This window comes from Syngnathus floridae, chromosome 2 (genome assembly GCF_059516105.1).
Source record: "Syngnathus floridae isolate MCC-2025c chromosome 2, RoL_Sflo_1.0, whole genome shotgun sequence".
Classification (NCBI taxonomy): Eukaryota; Metazoa; Chordata; class Actinopteri; order Syngnathiformes; family Syngnathidae; genus Syngnathus; species Syngnathus floridae.
In genome coordinates, this window is record NC_142414.1 from 27315497 (window position 1) to 27334340 (window position 18844).

Genomic DNA, 18844 nt, shown 5'->3' on the forward strand with positions numbered 1-18844 from the left:
ATAAACAACAACAAAAATCACATTTACGGACAATTTGGAGCAAAACGAGCGTATTCTTGCCAAACTCAAGCCACTGACAACTAGAGTGGGCCAAGTCTCCTTTTGCTGGAGACTGATTTAAAGCTTGAAGTTGCAATCAAATCTGGGGGATTTATATTTTAGTCATTTATATGGCAATCAGGGGTGTCAAATGAATTTTTATAATGGTCGTTCCTAAATTGGCCATGATGATGGTGAAACCACATGGATCATTTCATTTCAAATGATTATTATGTTTAATAGAATTGTATTTTATTGCCATACCCTCTATTCTAGTTTTTCTGACTTGGGTTTTCCAAAACTGGTCCGATTTTTCTGGCCCGTTGACCGCGGACTCACATTCCCAAAACATGCTCGGTAGAGTCGCTGCACTGGCTTAAGTAAGGGACGGCGTGACCCAGAGGACAAGGTGTCGCCTCAGCGGCAGATTTGCTCCGTCTCCTAAACTGCCTTCATCCTAAAATTAGCTGCCACCGACAAAGCCGTAATGTCATTAGCATGGAGTTGGCAGCCGCCAACGCCCGCTGATCACCGCGCCGCACCACGCCGCACCACGCCGCGCCGCGCCCTTCCTTCCTTCCTTCGTTCTGGGTGGACAACGTGGAGAAAGTGACGCCTTCGGTTAGCGTGAAGCGTGCACGGCTTCCTTCGTCTGATCTTGTCCTCCATGCATAGTGTAAGTGGATTGGTGTTAAATCAGTTTCGCTTAATGAGATATTAATCTGTACTCGAGGGGGAAGGGGGGGGGGGGCAAATTGGCCAGATTAACCTTCCTCCACAGAGGAAACACAGGAAATCCATGGTTAACAAACTAAGATTCCCCCAGCCGTCGCGTGAGGGTCAGTGAAATAATGAACAATAAATCATGTCGTATCATCATAAAGTATAATAAATAAAGATAAGAGAAACTTCAAAAACCGTACTTTGAGCATTCAAATTAGCTCGCAAAGATTGGGAAATTAAAAAAAAAAAAGGATATTAGATCATATTTGTTTTCACCTTCGGGTCAAAAGGACACAAAACAGCGTGAAAAGAAAAGAAAAATTGCAAAATTATAGCAAGCAAATCACTACATTGGCAAGGCTGGAAGTGCTTTTGTAAAGCAGCTCCCTGTTGTTGGCAGCCATGTTGCTAGTGAAAGCAGTAAACGTCATCTGGAAAAGATTGAATTGAATCAATTAGCTCCATTTTAGCCCCCTTAATTGATCCCAGAAGTTCGAGTTTCCCTCGTATCACGGCACAATTAAGTCATGTGATCTTGAAGTAGCTCTGTCTGGTAACCCATGGCAACAGCTGTTGCTGAGTCACATCCTCGTCTTCCAGGCAAGACGGGTCCAACTGCCGCCGCCGCCATCGTGCTCCGAATACTCGGGAGATTAGCGATGCGCCACATGCGGCCCACTTGTCTGGGTGTGGGTATTTCCCCGGTATTGATGACACATTATAATCCAGCCATCTGCTTTTCTTGTGTAGCGTGTGTGCTTCAATTTGCTATGTCATGATCATGCTAAGAGGAACCCAAGCGCATCGCAACAAACCTTTTGCACTCATCTTTGTTTTTTTTCCACAACGTCTCGATCAATCGAGACACGCTGATTCTGCTGTGTGTCTCCATGGCAACCCCCCCCACCCCCCAGCCCAACAGCATTTGGCTGCGACCCAGCAAGCATAACGGCACAAATACTATACAGCTGCAAAAATCATACGAGTTTCCCACCCAAATTAGATTCACGCAGGTAAAAACGACGGCTTATAAAAAATACACCGGTTGTCAAATCTCTTCAGAGTATTCCACAAGCATCAAAGCACTCAGGTGTACGCAATAAACCAAAGCTGCTGAGCTGTTGTTAAATGTTGAATTTTATAGCCTTTCCTTAGAGAGGTGAGTGAATTTCCCTCTACTGCTTTGATTGATAAGAATTGCATTCAATGTTGCAGACGGCCAAACGCTTGTTAAACCCAGCGCTATAAAAGCACATTCTTCAAACGCTCTGCCTGCTTGTAAAGTGCGCTCCTCCCCTCGTGGAAGTGCACACCAGTTAAATGTTAGGCAAGCGACCTGTCTGTCAATTTTTAAAAGCCGTTTGAAGACCCATTTTACTGGGGCAAACTCAAGGCCCGGCCGGGGGCCAAATTGGGCCCGCGACGTCATTTCCCATGGCCCGTAAAGGCGAATCATGTGCGTCAACTTTCTTGCAAATTTTCTTGCAAAGATTTCAATTAAATGAAAGCATTCATTGCTTTTGATTTATGTTGGACAGAAGTGAGAAATGTGTCTGATTTCTCCGGCCATCCATCACCAGTCTCTACAAATCAAGCGGGAAAAGAGCACATGCTGGGCAGATGATGCTTGTAGCTGTCATTTCAATTTCCTCTCCTCTTTTTTGTTATTGCCAGCAGGATTTATTTTAAATTTTATTCTCAGTAGCCATCACGTCTTAGGCCTGCCTGGAGGTTAGGGGACTGTTTAGACTTTGATCCCCTCCACCACAGCCCCAGCCTGACCTTGTGTAATCGGCCTCTGTATTGCAAGTGTATGACACAAGACTTGCTCAAAAGCGTCATTGTGCAATGTTGAGGATGTCAAATGTGCACATTGGACACAGTCTCCACCAATGTGAGTCATGTGTTGATCACTTGCATTTATAGGATGAATGGGATTTTTTTTTTTTCTTTTTCAATTTGCCTTGACAACCAAGGGCATCATGACATATGCAGAATCCTGGAGGGAATTCGATCGTTGTGTTGACAACCCTCCCATAGCCCTCTTTGTCAAAACACAAATGTTTTGGTGTTGAACAGGATGTGGATCAGCGCAGATAACCCACGGTCTAGTTTTCATCTCCCACTTTTCATTTATCGGCTTTCGTTCAAATAAAAAAAAGATACATATTGACTCCTCTGTCTCGTCAACATTGCTAACACTGTTTCGGAATCGGTTGTACATGTTTCACTTCTTAGGGAAGAAGCCCAGTTGAAAGGAAGTTCATGGAGGACAGTAGCTCAGAACCGAGGAACGAGAGTCGTTCAATGAAACTACCGTATCGCCATTTGAGGTTCTGTCGCTGACCACATCTAGTCGTATGCCGTCTCCATGGCAACAAATGGGCAAGCTCGCCGTGGTTACCCGGCTAAAATGATACACAGCGTTCAGCGTGTGTGACTTCATGTGTTTCTTCAACGAGTACCCATGTGGAAATTCTATAACCAAGCAAATTCTTTATTAATGTCAGTAGCTAGCTCCATGGCACTTGTGAGTCGATTACAACACCCAAACAGTAAAGATAACTCGACTAAAATGGAAATCTCAACTTCACAATACATTTCTGATATTATTTTTGCTTTCTTGTAGAAATGCTCAAGTTCCAGCAGGAGGATGCTACCATCACCATGCAGGTATGATGTTCTGTTGTATTTGTACCGACAAAACATAATATGGCCAGTTCATGAATTAATCAAGATGAAGACCTAGTAAGGAGTTAAAAAAAAGACTGGTACGATGTGTTTTAGATGCTGATAACTAAAAAACCTACTTAAGTAACAGTACAGTAACAGTAACAAAGTATTTCGTTGCTTCCCGCCACCTGCTGGATTGATTTTTTTCTCCTGCAGCTGTACAAGGAAATAATGGAGCTTCCTGTTTTGGAATTCAAAGTTTTAGCTCCTCTTAGCCAAGTTTCCTCCATGCGAGTATCAAAGGGTGATTTTGCTGACTTGTTGAATGATGAAGGCAAAAAAGCGATGTGGTCGGTCGTTCAATGATGTGGCGACTTTTTGGCGTTGATGATAAATTCCCATCACAAGATTGAAAAAATTTCAGCTGTCACTTGTGTGAATCGAGTCCCACATGCCTGAATGCCCCGCTGTCTTTTTCAACTGAAGACAGACGCTCTCTGTGTCTTTTTTTGCACCCCCCGCCTCATATAAAGGCTTCAGGCTGACGTGTGCCGACATTCCCTCGCCGCCCCTGCATCTGCGGCATCCCGATTCCAATTGAACCCAAGGAGCGGTTGGGCATCTTTGTTTGTCAATCTGGCAATGACCCCCCCCTCCCCACGCCGCAACTGTTCCCCCCGCCATTTTGTGCCCCAGCATAGGCGCGGTGCCAAGAACGGGTGCAATGAGTGTACAAGGGGCACGCTCGGGCACGGCGTCACCGTCACAGTGCGGAGGAATTATTACCCAACAACTCGAGTCATCATCATCCAGTCGATCCTGATTTGAATAAAGAGCGAAGTATACGTATTGTGGGTTCCTATAAAGAGCAGAACGTGAAAAGGCCCAGCTTGCTCTGTCACAACTCGGGCCTCTTTTCTCGCAAACCGACCAAATGGTGATGTGGATGAGTAACACGAGCCTCGGCCAGAACGGGTTTGTTTACATTGGCGAGGGGGGGCTAAGCTTTCGGCCCACTTGCGCAACATTCGGATGTTGCGGGAGGGGAGGGAATGTCCGCTATGAGAGGGCTTGAGACCCCCTGCTAGTTTGCAAACAATAGTGGTGAACTTTTCTTGTGTAGGTCAGAGCAGGTGAGCGCAAGGAAAATGGCCCTATTTTCTCTCTTATTTATTGTGTCGATTTCATGATTGAACGCTAAGCTTGTAGGATTTCTTAGCAAAGGCGGGTGGTTCAAAATATCAAGTGGTAGAAAGGGGAATCAACTGGAATGAAATGGACGTGAGAGTGAACGGGGCCTCTTGCCGAAGATACGTATAAGCAAAGGAGAAGGCTGAAGGCTTCAGAAAGAATGGCTGTGCCTGTCGCCAAAAAAGAACCCTCGCACACCTCCCTCCGCCCATGTCTCTGTCTCGAAGGGTCAGCGGGGCAAGTTCCCAGAAACAATCGCTCCCTTTCCATAACAAATCTCCCAAACTCTTGCCCCACACTTCAGTGTGTTTCAATGTGTGTGTGTGTGTGTGTGTGTGTGTGGGTGCTCCTGATTTCCTTGAATGTGTTTTGATACATTACAATTTTTAGCTTGACATAAAAGGATTGATATTCGTGCAGTTTAAGTTTTGACATCGTCACATAAGAATGAAACAATTTGGCAAGAAACAGATATCGAGACTGGAGGAGTCACAGAAAGGCATCAAAGTGGAAAAAAATGATCAATCCCAATGTTGATGTCCCGCTCTTCATGAGGATGAGCAAATGAATCAAAAAAGGCGATGTGGCCTGAGGCCATTTACATTCCGTCAAACTAACAGGGCGATGAGATTAGAATAGCCGCCGCCCACATTCGAGTCCCCGGCAGCATCCGATGGAGGAACAATGGGTCGATCGATGTTGGGAACGAGCATTCCTAGCTCCATCCGCCAGGCCAGACACACGAGTGGAGCTAAAGCCATTAGAAGAGAAGCAAACGGTGTGTTGACAGGACAACGCGGCAAAATGGATTTGTCAATCTGTGTCATTGTAGAGCTCAGTGGATGGAAATGGTTGGAGTCCAAGCCTGGGCTGCGGGCCAATAAAGAGGACGAGCTTCTCCTCTCTACTGGGAAAGGCTTCGTTTTGGAAAACCTTGTTTTATTTCCCGCGTTGCTTTCAGTAGGAGGGACATGCTGGTACTTATCTCTGACAGTGATGAGTTTGGATCTTCACAAGGGCTCTAGCGTTGACAAATGTCTGTGTAATATGGTGGGAAAAGAAATCATAAGATACAAAAAAAATGTTAACCATATTCAAGTAATATTAAAATACTAAATTAATCAACTAAATTAATTAGTGGGAAAAGTTCTCAAGCATATGTTTGTCCTAAAAGGAACTATCCCTAAATCTAATCTGCTAAATTTCAGGTACACAAACTCTTTCATTGATCTAGTATCCATTATTTATTTGATCTGGACGGCTTCACTAGTATGTAGCCACACAACAGAACAAAGAGCATTACAGTACCTCACACAGGCAGGCAGGCAGGCAGCCACGCAGGCAGGCAGCCACGCAGGCAGGCAGCCACGCAGGCAGGCAGCCACGCAGGCAGGCAGCCACGCAGGCAGGCAGGCAGGCAGGCAGGCAGGCAGGCAGGCAGGCAGGCAGGCAGGCAGGCAGGCAGGCAGGCAGGCAGGCAGGCAGGCAGGCAGCCACGCAGGCAGGCAGCCACGCAGGCAGGCAGGCAGCCACGCAGGCAGGCAGGCAGGCAGGCAGGCAGGCAGCCACGCAGGCAGCCACGCAGGCAGCCACGCAGGCAGCCACGCAGGCAGCCACGCAGGCAGCCACGCAGCCACGCAGGCAGCCACGCAGGCAGGCAGGCAGCCACGCAGGCAGCCACGCAGGCAGCCACGCAGGCAGGCAGCCACGCAGGCAGGCAGGCAGGCAGCCACGCAGGCAGCCACGCAGCCACGCAGGCAGCCACGCAGGCAGGCAGGCAGGCCACTGATTCCCAGCAGGCAGCAGCAAAAAAAAAAAAGAGAGAAAAAAAAGCATGCGCATGTCTGAGGGTTAAAGCATCCGTACACAATTACCTTGGAGGAATTGAAAGATGGAGGTGAAAGCCTGAGCAAAAAGGTCACAAGAAAAGCGGATCTCTTTGCAGACAGCTCTGCTATTTTCACAGGAACTAGAGAAGCGGATGTCAAAAGTGCTGCATACTTTCACAACACGAGACAATAACGTCTAAGATCCCAGCCTTAACTCAAAGTGGGCATTTTCATGGCGTTGTCACGGAAACCGCAATCGGGCAGATGGCTCCGGGAATCGATGGCTCTGACTCAAGCCGGCCGATCTGTGCGCATGCCTCGGACTCAAGGGAGACGCTTTGGCCTCGCTCCTAGCTTGTGTTTCACCGGGCACGGGTCGCTGATAGCTGACATCGTTTAAGAGAAGCGAAAAAGAACAAAAAAGCCAAGGCCCTCCCTCCTCTGTCAGCAAGTTCTCAAAGTGCTTTGGCTCCAGTGAGATAACTCCAACCGTTGGTATCTGGGTTGTGCTCGTGTAGTCTAATCATCCTATTCCATAAACTTTGTAACCCGAAAGCATATTTGCCCTGAAACGGTAAAAAGGGTTTGATCTAGAATTTCACAGCTTAGTTTTGATTCCAAAGCTTGGCTGTGGTATTACGCATGAGTATTAATATCCATAGAGACCGTGGAGACACTCGGTCCTCTCTGCAGTCTCCTAACATTACTCCCCATAATCCACCAGGATGTGCCGTGCCCGGCTGGTTGCCATGCTTGGAAGGAGCCGATCAGTATGTCAGGTTCAATTCGCACACCGAACACGTAGCCTTATGTAATCACTGCATCCATCCATCCATCCATCCATCCATCCATCCATCCATCCATCCATCCATCCATCCATCCATCCATCCATCCATCCATCCATCCATCCATTCATCCATCCATCCATCCATCCATCCATCCATCCGTCATCCATCCATCCATCCATCCATCCATCCATCCATCCATCCATCCATCCATCCATCCATCCATCCATCCATCCATCCATCCATCCATCCATCCATCCATCTGTCATCCATCCATCCATCCATCCATCCATCCATCCATCCATCCATCCATCCATCCATCCATCCATCCATCCATCCATCCATCCATCCATCCATCCATCCATCCATCCATCCATCCATCCATCCGCAGCGCCTCACTTTTCCCTTGTGTCTTTCGCCACTCCGAATCACACACGTGCGCAGGAGCTGGACCGAGCTGGAATTGTGAACATTCCTGCCGTGAGACAATGTCTGCTGTTGGCCATTCCTCAGACATTAGAGCCAGGCCACGGCAACAGACGAGACACCGGCGAATTCTTCCTTCTGCACTTGTGTCATGAGGTCATATGTGCGTTAGCTTGCCGCAGCAGGCACGGAAAAAGCAGAAGCGGTCAAAATACCTGCATTCTGTACTTAAGCAAAAGAACAATTATGTGTTCAAAAACAAACAAACAAACAAACAGACAAACAAACAAAAAACTCGCTGCTGAGAAGTAGCTTAGGTACAATATGTTCCCAAACTTTGCTAACAGTGTGAGTTGACTCACAAATAAAAAAATACAAACGATTACTGCTGAAAAATGTTTGTACCTGTATGTTTTGTTTGTTTGCTTGCTTTTTAGAGGCAGATTAAGAATTTTGTGTGTTTAGCTATCATAAAACACAAATCCCTCTTGGAATCTGTCATCAAACAAGTGTATGAATGAATGGAGATATACATAACACACCTTTTGATCATAGAGATATATTTGTTTTTATAATTTGGATAATTTGGCACAACAACAGAAAAAAACTCTCAGAGCAAAGTAAGTGTCATCTTTTAATTAACTTACTACATAGGAAAACTCGCTAGCATTAGCTCAGGCTTTGCTAAAATTGTCAATTGAAAATGCTAAATGAGGTAAAAATGGCAACTCCAAATCTTTATCTGGATATACTTGTTCCCCCCAGATTATTCAAGATCATTTTTTAAACACCAGAAGTGTGTGTGTTTTTAGACTAGCACGGTGAAGACAATTTTGACATGAATAAATGCTAATGCTAATGAGTCCCCCATTTTCGACGTATTTATCAATCGACCAAAAGCAGTAACACGCTTATTTTGACCAAGTAAGTCGTGCAGAAGAAATACTCAAGTTACGTAGCTCGTGTTCTTTGTTACTTGTCACGAGTGGACAAAGGCAGCCTGGCCAATGCTGGACCTTCAAAGTGGAGGGAATATTTCTGGAGGCAGTGCCAAGAGGTTCCCCTGCTGTGGCAGCTGTCCAACTGATCTGTGGGCATTGCTGCTCATTAGAAGCCTTTGTTGCTTATTCTGGTCGTGTGCATGTGTGTGGGCCGCTGATGTGATGAATGAACCGTGGCAGGTGAAGAAGGTTTACCTCGACATGTTCATCAAATGCTTGGCTGCAAGCTATTCATTTTGCTGTCGAAAAAAAAAGTTGAAAAAAACTTGAAAGTGCAATTGACTTTTGGGGGGTTTGGTATTATGCTGTTCCTGCATGAAGTCAGCGCTAAAGAATGTGGGCTGTTCCTTCTTCTGTTGCACTGAAAGCAGCCAAATAACCTGGATGCCATTGTATGACCATGTTGAGTGGCTCATTTTTTTTTCCCTTTTCCTCTTCTGCTATTTGGCCCCGAGTGAGCGGAAGAATCACCCATTTTTGGTGCAGAGTCGGCATTGTTTTAGGAATGTGGGAGGGTCGTTTGGGAGGCGAGGATTGTCCAGACCGCCGCCGGTGTCCAACTACTCCTTTTAACCCTTCATTAATATCACATACAGCTTTCCAACAACGCACGTCATAAAATGGGTTTATTGGACATTCACCCGCTTTCTATTCCCCCCCGCTGCTGCTGATGCAATGTTTTGCGAGCTGTACGCAAGCGGCCAATCGGCACACTGCTTTGTTTTTAATTGGCTTACAACCTCGCAACATGCTTGCAGTTACCAAGGGAAATCAAATATGTTTGCTGGGAGCACGCAAGTTTGGCAAATGGCAAGTTGAGCCCGCTCGAGGATATGTTCCATAAATTGGTGAGAAATATAGTGCAATCATATCAAACAATTTTACATTTGTGAACACATTACAAACATATTTGATCACCAGTGTAAACTGTATAGAAAATGCTTGACGTATTACAGTATTTCTTTATTTGTGCCTTTAAGAGGCGGGGCTTAATGGTGGCCAACAGCAACTTGCTTTCTGTGTTTTACTGTTTTCTCAACAACAGAAAAGTGCTTTGGCGACTTTCCATGAGTACATAGTTAAAAAAAAATGCACGTGCTTAAATCCAATGCGCACCGTATTTTAGCATCAAAGATTATTTTGAGGAAAATATGAGATGCAGAAGTGATCTCCACTTCTGCAGTCGTATCGCTTACCAAGGAGGAAGTGAGAGCGTTGCCTTTCTGAGTGATTGGGGTGGGCGGCACTACGTCCAGACTTTACCCAGATGCTTTTCCCCGGCAGAAAGACAGGAAGCGTGACCTGAGCTCGATAACAGCAGGGGCGGCTATTTGTGACGACCAGTAAGCGGAGCGCGGCCTAGACAAGAACTGTCTGTTTGGTTTCCTGTTGCTTGTTTGGTTTGAAAGTCAAAGAGACGACGGGCTAACCACGAGCATCGACTGTATGCGGCCGTGTTGTGACGTTTCAAACAACAGGAAAAAAAATGATGCAAAAAACACATTTAGACAGGCAGTATACGGAAGAGTACTCAAGCATATATTCTTTATCCTTTGCCAAGAATGATGAATATTACTGCGGCTTATTGAGTGGATGGATGGATGGATGGATGGATGGATGGATGGATGGATGGATGGATGGATGGATGGATGGATGGATGGATGGATGGATGGATGGATGGATGGATGGATGGATGGATGGATGGATGGATGGATGGATGGATGGATGGATGGGACCCCTTCTATTCAAATAATGAAAATCTATAACAATATAAATTCATTGGGAAAAAAAATGACCCCAAACAAAAAAAACGCCATTAATGGTTTTCCCTAAAATGTCGTTATTTTCGTCGAAAAGAAGTCCAATTGGGCGGAACCACGAGTATGCGTTGGTCCACTGTGCAGAATTTGCCTCTACTCACAGGCAAATCAGATGATTTGAGATCAGATGTTAGTGCCATGTCTTCTGGACTCCATCACCGAGGGCCAAACACTAGGCAAGACGTGATGATTATTTACTTGGTAGGCAAAACTCAAGATGGCCGACCCGATGACCTCCAGATATTTCAAAGCACAAGTTTAAAGGACAGCAGACTCCACCTTGCTTTTGGTGTGATCAAAACCTTATGTGGACCCACTCTGGCACCTTCCTTCCATTCTGACCATTTTGACGAATTACAGAAAAGAACATAACCAGGGTCAACAATTTGATGATTGTCTAGCTAGACATTGCAAAAGCGACTTGGTGACCTGCTTTCAATCTGCTCCTGATGATTTGCCACGTGACCAGGAAGGAATTTGCAAGGTTGCGCATCATCATCTGGAGCGTGTGCATGCTCACATGAATCCTCCCCATCCTGTTGTGCCTTTCTTGCATTTTTCTTTTCGCATAACTCCCTTTTAGCTATCTGATTTGCCGACCTCTGGTGTCCTCGAACATTGCAGGTCGAGAGAATCTCAACTATGGGACATCTGGAATTCCAACGGAAATGACCAGAGTGGAGGTGACTGAAGACGCAGAAGGAGACTTGGTTACACAACCGAGCTGAATGTGCACTTAGAAACCAGGCAGCCAAAGCAGAAATTCATTGAAAATTCATTGAAATTCAATTGATGAACATACAAATATAGAATAAAAGAACCGCCTTTCTGATCCTTTAAGGCTTACAAACAGAAAGATATCAATTACGAACAAAATATTGGACTGTTTGACAGTACTTTAGGATTTGTTTCATTTTACCATTGAGCGAAAAATGGCACTCAGGCACTTTATAACAGGATGTGGCTATTTATAACTCGTTAGGCCAAGCTTATATTCAGTTGCTGTGTGTGTGCGTGTGGGAGGATTAATGGGAGAACTTTGGATCTGCTCGATGTCATTTTTTTTGTGTGGAACAGAGGCAAGTCAAGTGAATTGCTGGAATTCAGGAATACATCTAGCAACTAACAACCACGAGTTGCACCTCCACATTTTCGAGTCTTGCAACATCAGACAGCATCCAAACCGCTCCATCTCAGCCTTGGTGCTTGGTGGCATGTGTACGTGTCAAGATGTTGCCTTGGGGGGGGGACGTGACCATGACAATGTCTCGCCGATCGCACCCTCAAAGTGGGAACTAACGGAACGCGGCAGGAGCGGCAGTCAAAACAGATCAACCTTCGGGGTTGAAATTCAGGGAAAAAAGTTCCTTCCGTCATGTGGGATCACACTCAAGGTCATGGTGTGTGTGTGTGTGTGTGTGTGTGTGTGTGTGTGTGTTTGCTTTGGTGATGAGTGGGCGAGTAGTGACACGCACGCACACACACACTCACACACACACACACACACACACGCTTGTCAAATGACATTAAGCCCAGCCTCAAAGTGAACCTCCATTTTGCACTCAGCGCAGAGACAATGCTTTCCACTGTTAAACAGCATCCTGAGTCATTATGGCTGCCTTTCATTCATGTTAAGTGATGTACAAGGTTGTGTGCGTGTGTCTTTTCACGTTATCGAAATGTTTTCATATCTTGGGAGGTTCAAAGATGGCACCTTTGAGTCGGCAGCTTGTTGTAACAGCTCCGCTAGTTTTCTTATTCATTTCTTCTCTCCACCCTTTTTATGTTACTTTAATGCCCTGTGTCAAGGTCATTGTCACGGGCCACATGATAGTTACGGTTTCCCTGTTATGACTGTCAACCCAAATCAATGTTATATTCTCACATATACGCAGCAACATGGTGGATAACGTGTTTTGAAATCAGAGGTGAAGCTATTTTTCAATTGGTTTTAAAGGGGAGGGGGTAAAAAAAAAACCCATCTTGCACATCTCAGTGCTGTTAAAAGTGAAACGTGGGCCACACAAAATGATGTTGTGGGCCGGATCAGGCCCCCGGGCCTTGAGTTTGACACCGGTGCTCTATGTCGTCAATTAAGTGCTACACAATTTGCACATTTGTAACAATTCAATTCAAATATATAGCATGTATTTAGAAATACCTCTTACAATGACTTTCCCCCTCTAGCGCTTGTTAAGCCACTCCAGCATTTTATTTGAAATTCTCAAGAATATTTACAAACAAATTGCCTTCTCAGCCCTCCTATGTATCAGCCAAAGCCCCCCCCCCTTAGCCCCCGTAGACATGTCTGGTCTGGTCTGGTCTGGTGTGGTGTGGTGTGGTCCGCACAAGGGGAGGGGCCAGCACAAGCAGGAAGTGATATTTCAAATCCGTCACCACAGTGTAGAGAGCGCCACCTGTTGGACTACGGCCATCATGGCAGGCCGCATGCTGGTAAAATTCCATTCCCACAGAGCAGGAATGCTCAACGGCCCGCAGTGGAATCATCTGATAAGAGCCGAGGAGCATTCCATGCTTGTGCGGTCAACAATAGGGAGGTCAGCTGGAGGCGATTCTTTGTGCGGCTGAAAGAATGGATGACCGTCTCTCGTCTTAACGTCCTCACCGACGGTGGCCACGCCTTTCATAAGTGACCCTCCACCAGCTGCCTTCTGAACATTCCCGTACATTTGTAAGTGCTTGCATTAAGGGAGAACATTACTGCAGCCAAAAGCTTTTAAAAGCTGAAGCTGCGGCTTGAAGCATATTCAATGAAGACGCAAGGCATCAAGCCGCCAGCAGCTTCCCCTCTGAGGCCTTGTCTGCATAAATATAAAGAGCTTCCTTCTAATATCAAATGTGGATGGTAATGTCATACCTCAGCTTATATATTAGCTCCCCTGATCTTCATCATATACGTTATGAAAACATCTGGGAAAGACTCGTGGCTTGAGAGAATATCGGGCTCCACTTGGACCTTATTTAGATACTAAAGAACATCTAATGGACTGATTGAAATATTGAACATATGCCGTCTGATTGTGGACACTGTGCAATAATGTCCATATTTACAAGCAGTATTGTGAGTGTGAACACCGTTTACATTATTTCATCACTCATATTGATACGTACATATTGATTTGCAGTCATTGCTCAGTTGAGACAGCAGAATGCGAATACAGTATATGATTGATATTGACAATTCATTATTTGAATGGCTATCATTGCTATCTTTTTCCCTGTGAGGTGGACTAATATCTCGGCAAAGGGGAGGTGCTCACTAACACATTTAGACAAAACAATATTTCAGAGAAATACTAAATAGACCCTTTGTGTACAGAGACTTTGATTGAGTTCATGAAAAATGTTGACAAAAACAAATACGTATGTTGTCATTCTATTTTGGTTTATATGGACGAGCAAGAGTTATCCATGTCAGGGACCTTTAAAGATTGACATTGTTTTTACCAGCTTTTAAGAATTCTTTATAATCTCTGCTCCAAAATCACAAAATGCCAGATTTTTTTTTCCCTTTTTTTCCAAATAGCATACAATATGGTAACAGCTGAAAGACTTGCCCCATCTTGGAGTGAGATACCATCAGCTCCCAAATTCCTGCTTGCTGCTACTTGAGTGTATATAGTGTATGTATATAGCATTCGACAGTCTTTTCTAAAATACCATAACCAGCAGTGAATATGTCTTTAAAAAAAAAAAAAAGTATGCATCCCTGGACTGGGTCACACGCACAGAATCAATTCTTTTGGATTATTCTGTGAAAGTAAATGTCTTCTGAGAGACTCATATAGTTGCAAGACAAGCAAGCAGTCTTGTTTAAAGTACCCAGAAGCAACATTTGATCTAAATTAAAGTCACCTAGTTTTTAGAATTGGATCTGTATATTATCCAAACCTACCCGAACCCGGATATACAGTAGAAAATTGATCGAGAGATCATTTATAGTTGTTGTTATTCCTCTTCCCACCAATAGGTGACGGTAATGTGACTTAAATGGCATTTGCTAATCAAAACCAAACGAAGAAGAATTTGTCGGACGGTTTTTCAGACGACACCACCATCTTGCGGCTCATATGTGTAGCGCCCTTGTTGACACTCAACATGGCCGCTCCCGTGTAATAATTCGGTTTGCTGATTTTTGTTTTCGATCCGAAGGAGTTCAGGAGTTCGAAGGAGTTCAGGTACTATATACAAGCTAGTATGTTGGTGAGTATCATCCAGGGATCGGCACCACATCCAAAAATATTCCGAATGTTCTGTCCATGTGAACATTAGTGCAACTGGCTGATTTGCATTGTACATATAGCAATTGTTGTTCATAATTAATTGAAAATATGTCAGTTCAAATTTATGCAGTTATGCAAATATGGAACCGGCACATTGAAAAAGTGCTCACAAACACTAACCTACTATGACATACATACTGACACGCCTCGGTTACCCTAACAGGTGTGATGTCACAGCGGCGCGCTCATCGCCAAAGTTCTCAACAGGTTCCTTGAAAGCAGCTCTGGTGGAGGCGAAAGGCGAACAGCACGACAGGAGTTCACCAGGACCTGAAAAAGTACTTTGAGTTGAAGTCCTTCTAACACTGAATGGCAGAAGACTCTAGTGGTGCTCCTTCAGAGCAAGAAGCCTCCTGCTCTTCCTTGACCGGAGATAATCACACAGATGACGCTACGGCCGCCTTGAGGTCCAAATGTGTTGAGCTGCTCATCTCCGCTCTCAGCCCTGACCACTCGGGCAAGGCCGCGGAGCTGGCTGCGCAGGTGGAGCGGCACATCCGCCGCATCCACGCCCGCAATCAGCTCAAATACAAAGCCTGCGTGAGAAGCAAAGTAGCCAACTTGAAGAACCCAAAAAACAGCCATCTGCACATGGGCCTGATGAGCGGCTCCCTGACGCCGGAGGTCTTCGCCCGCATGTCGGCGGAGGAGATGGCCTGCGCCGACCTCCGGCGATTGAGGGAGGAGTACTCGTCTGGTGGGGTTAGCGAGCGGCAGCTTCCTCACGGGGTGGAAGGGACGGAGACGCGGCGGCTCCGCTGCCAGCACTGCGGCGGCTCGGACTGCAGGGTGACGCAGGTGAACCGCGGGACGCTCTTCCTGCCGGCGTGGGTGCGGCGGGGAGGCCCCGATGACCAGGCCGTGACCTTTGTGACTTGTAGCACTTGTGGACAGCAGTGGTACCACAGCGGCTGGCTCTGCCTCTGATATTTGGTATTCACCCTGTGGCCATGTGAAGCCCTTTTTGGGATTAAGGACTATATATGGAGAAAGGAAAAAAAAAAGGGGTTTTTTTTTTTTTTTTTTAATACTTGAGCGAACTTCTCTTACAGTTTTGAACTGTTGTCGTCATTGTTTGTGTGGCAAGTCACATTGTTCTCAACTTAAGCGTGTCCACGTGGAATATTGATAAGTAGTTTTAAATCGCTTTTAGGATGTGGCCTCAGTTGTTGTGAATGGCCTTTGACCTCTTGGCTGATATGATGGAAAGTGGATGGAAATTGGAATAATGTATTTGATTACATGTTTCGTAAAAAAAAAAATTTGGGGGGAGAAAACCCACACAGCACAACTTGATTCAAACCTGGAACCTCGGAACTGTGAAACAAATGTGCCAGCCGCTAGTGTACTGTGCTGCCTGACGGGCACAAATATTTGAAAATGTTTTGAATAACTAAAACCCTGACTGCATCACCAGAGCGTCTCATGTGATCAGGCATGTGAAGCTCATAAGAAATGCTTGACATGTGAATCTTTCAACGTGAGACAGCCTGAGGTCCAGTCAACACACACACACACGCACACACACTAGGGATCTATTGCTAATTACAGAAATCAGCATCTTTTTTACTAATATTACTTTTATGTGTATAACATGGCATTCTGTTTTTTTTTTTTATTACCTTTCAAAACAATTGTGCTTATTCAAACCAGCAGGCCTGAGCATCCCCACGTCAAGCAGTGTAATCTTGAAGATAACACTTCCAGATTGTGAGGCCGGTGGAATCTGGTCAGTGTCCATTCTGCTATTTTGGGAACTGTTGATAAAACGAATTTCACCCTTTCAGTCCTACTGAAGTCAACTTTCTGTGCCGCAGCATATGTGAATCCTTGTAAAAAATCTCAATTCCTGAGAGTGTAAAAGCTTTTAACACCTTACTGTTCTTGATTTTCATCTTTTTATATTCTTGTTTTTAATGATCATTTCTTCCGCTTAACTTAGTTGTACTCAAACAAAAAAGTCATTCAAATTAGAAATGCATGAATTATTCCATCTCTGACTGAATGGATTTGTTCTCCACAGTAAATGCGCATGTGAGATTCACACAAAGGTTCTCTTTTCCTCCCCATTGGGTCAAACAATAAAGTGTGGCAGCTTGCACATGACGGGTGGAGGGAGGGAGGGAGGCGTGACTGAGGCACGGGGCTCATGTGAGTTGGGACAGAGGCAGGCAACCGTCCATCGCCATGTTGACGCCGCCGCCGCCGCCTTTGTGCGTAAACTCCCCGGCCGGTTGAATGAATGGAAGGACACTTTTTTACTGACAGGTCACGGAGAAAGTCAAAGTACAAGGTAGGTTTTTCCTTTATCGGACAGTCAATACATTAGCACTTATTATCAAAACGATGTACAACACTAATAGTTCTTATTTTTGCTTTAGTTCCTGTATTTTACGCCATCCTTTGTGCAGTATCTTAATTTACTAGCCGGAAGCTTTCAGATTATTTTCTTTAGAAAATTAAAATTCAGTATTCATTGTAGTATTCAAACAGTGATTTTTGTAATCCGACAACATTATGTCAACAAAAAAGTGTGTGTTTTTTGCTGAGCATAAAGAAAGGCACGGGTTAGTCTGTCGCGCACGCATGTGACGGCAGCAGTCTGTCACTTTCAATTTGCTCATTCTCAGCAGTATGAGCCATTTACTATCTAATTCCATTCGAGTTAGCTTAGTTCTTACTCTTTGACGATGCATGCACATACGAACATGTGATCCCCAAAAAATCAGATCACTTGAACTTTTCAATAGACTCTGTATAACCGCACCGCACTCAAGCGTACTGATCGTGTACTTTGCTAACGTTGGGATCTTTTGCATCAACAGTGGACGTAAACGGCTGGACTTTAAAAAGGGGCCACGCTCAAGCCATGACCTCCAAGTCGCCTTTGTTCAAGGTGATTCTCCTGGGCGACGGCGGCGTGGGAAAGTCCTCCCTGATGAACCGCTTCGTTAGCAACAAATTCGATTCGCACCTCTTCCACACCATCGGCGTGGAGTTCCTCAACAAGGAGCTGGAGGTGGACGGCCAAAGTATCACCTTGCAGATCTGGGACACGGCGGGCCAGGAGCGCTTCCGGAGCCTGCGCACCCCCTTCTACCGCGGCTCCGACTGCTGCCTGCTCACGTTCAGCGTGGACGACGCGCAAAGTCTTCGCAACTTGGACAACTGGAAGAAAGAGTTCACCTACTACGCCGACCTCAAGGAGCCCAACATGTTCCCCTTCGTCGTGCTGGGCAACAAAGTGGACGTGGCCGAGCGCCAGGTGTCCGGGGAGGACGCACAGCGGTGGTGCCGTGACAACGGAGGACTGCCTTACTTTGAGACCAGCGCCAAGGATTCCACCAATGTGGCATCAGCTTTTGAAGAAGCCATTCGTCTGATCCTCACGCGGGACGATCGTGCGGACCACCTCATCCACACCAACACGGTGGACTTGAGGAGGAAGAGCGTCACCGATTCCAGCTGCTGCTGAAGCGCTCCCGCTTTTGTTCATCATTTCATTGGCCCATGTTTGGTTGTGGTTGCGTGACCTATTTTTGCGCCATGTACATCACTTGGTTGCTTCAAATTGCACTCTCAATACAGCTTAGTTCTCGACCACCATTGTCCCGTCACAGTTTGATTTGATAACTTGTGATATGCTTAAAAGGCTGTCTTGTACGTTTCTACATAGTCCTGGGGGTATATATACTGCCCCCTTGGGTTCAGACTGAGACACTACTTAAGTGAAATCCCTCGTTACACGCTACATCTACTGAACGTCAACAATGTTACAAAAACACGCTGTTGAAGTTTAGCATTTCAACAATAACAAATTGATCCTCTAAAAAGTGTTATACTCGAGTTAAACATACACCATGTTCAAGAAAAGTTTGGTTTTTGTGTGTTTGAACAATATATTATATTTTAATATTCTATATTAAAGAACATTTTTATCACAAAGCTCAGCCAAGTATCTATAGTTGTACTTAAGTATAGCGTGTGACTATTTCAATAAGTAGTAAGTTGTTCGAAAAGTATTACTTCAAAATGTCCACCAGTTGGCGCTCG

General features: G+C 45.3%; 2 protein-coding genes across 8 annotated transcripts; both read left to right on the top strand.

Annotated features, from left to right (window-relative positions):
- The first annotated feature begins 379 nt into the window (after positions 1-379).
- On the top strand, positions 380-16577 carry tceanc (transcription elongation factor A N-terminal and central domain containing). Of its 7 annotated transcripts, none has more exons than XM_088366798.1 (3): positions 380-715; positions 3392-3435; positions 14999-16577. In XM_088366798.1, the coding sequence occupies exon 3, from the start codon at positions 15101-15103 to the stop codon at positions 15716-15718; it is 618 nt and encodes a 205-aa protein (XP_088222924.1). In that variant the 5' UTR covers positions 380-715; positions 3392-3435; positions 14999-15100; the 3' UTR covers positions 15719-16577. The 7 variants fall into 7 exon arrangements, with proteins under 7 accessions (XP_088222924.1, XP_088222914.1, XP_088222897.1 ...); XM_088366788.1 differs by having other exon boundaries at positions 381-715; positions 14955-16577; XM_088366771.1 differs by lacking the exons at positions 380-715; positions 3392-3435 and adding an exon at positions 12852-13179 and having other exon boundaries at positions 14955-16577.
- A 334-nt stretch (positions 16578-16911) lies between these two features.
- Positions 16912-18736, top strand: LOC148402995 (ras-related protein Rab-9A-like). The gene is made up of 2 exons (XM_088366827.1): positions 16912-17084; positions 17617-18736. The coding sequence occupies exon 2, from the start codon at positions 17661-17663 to the stop codon at positions 18264-18266; it is 606 nt and encodes a 201-aa protein (XP_088222953.1). The 5' UTR covers positions 16912-17084; positions 17617-17660; the 3' UTR covers positions 18267-18736.
- The last annotated feature ends 108 nt before the right edge of the window (positions 18737-18844 follow it).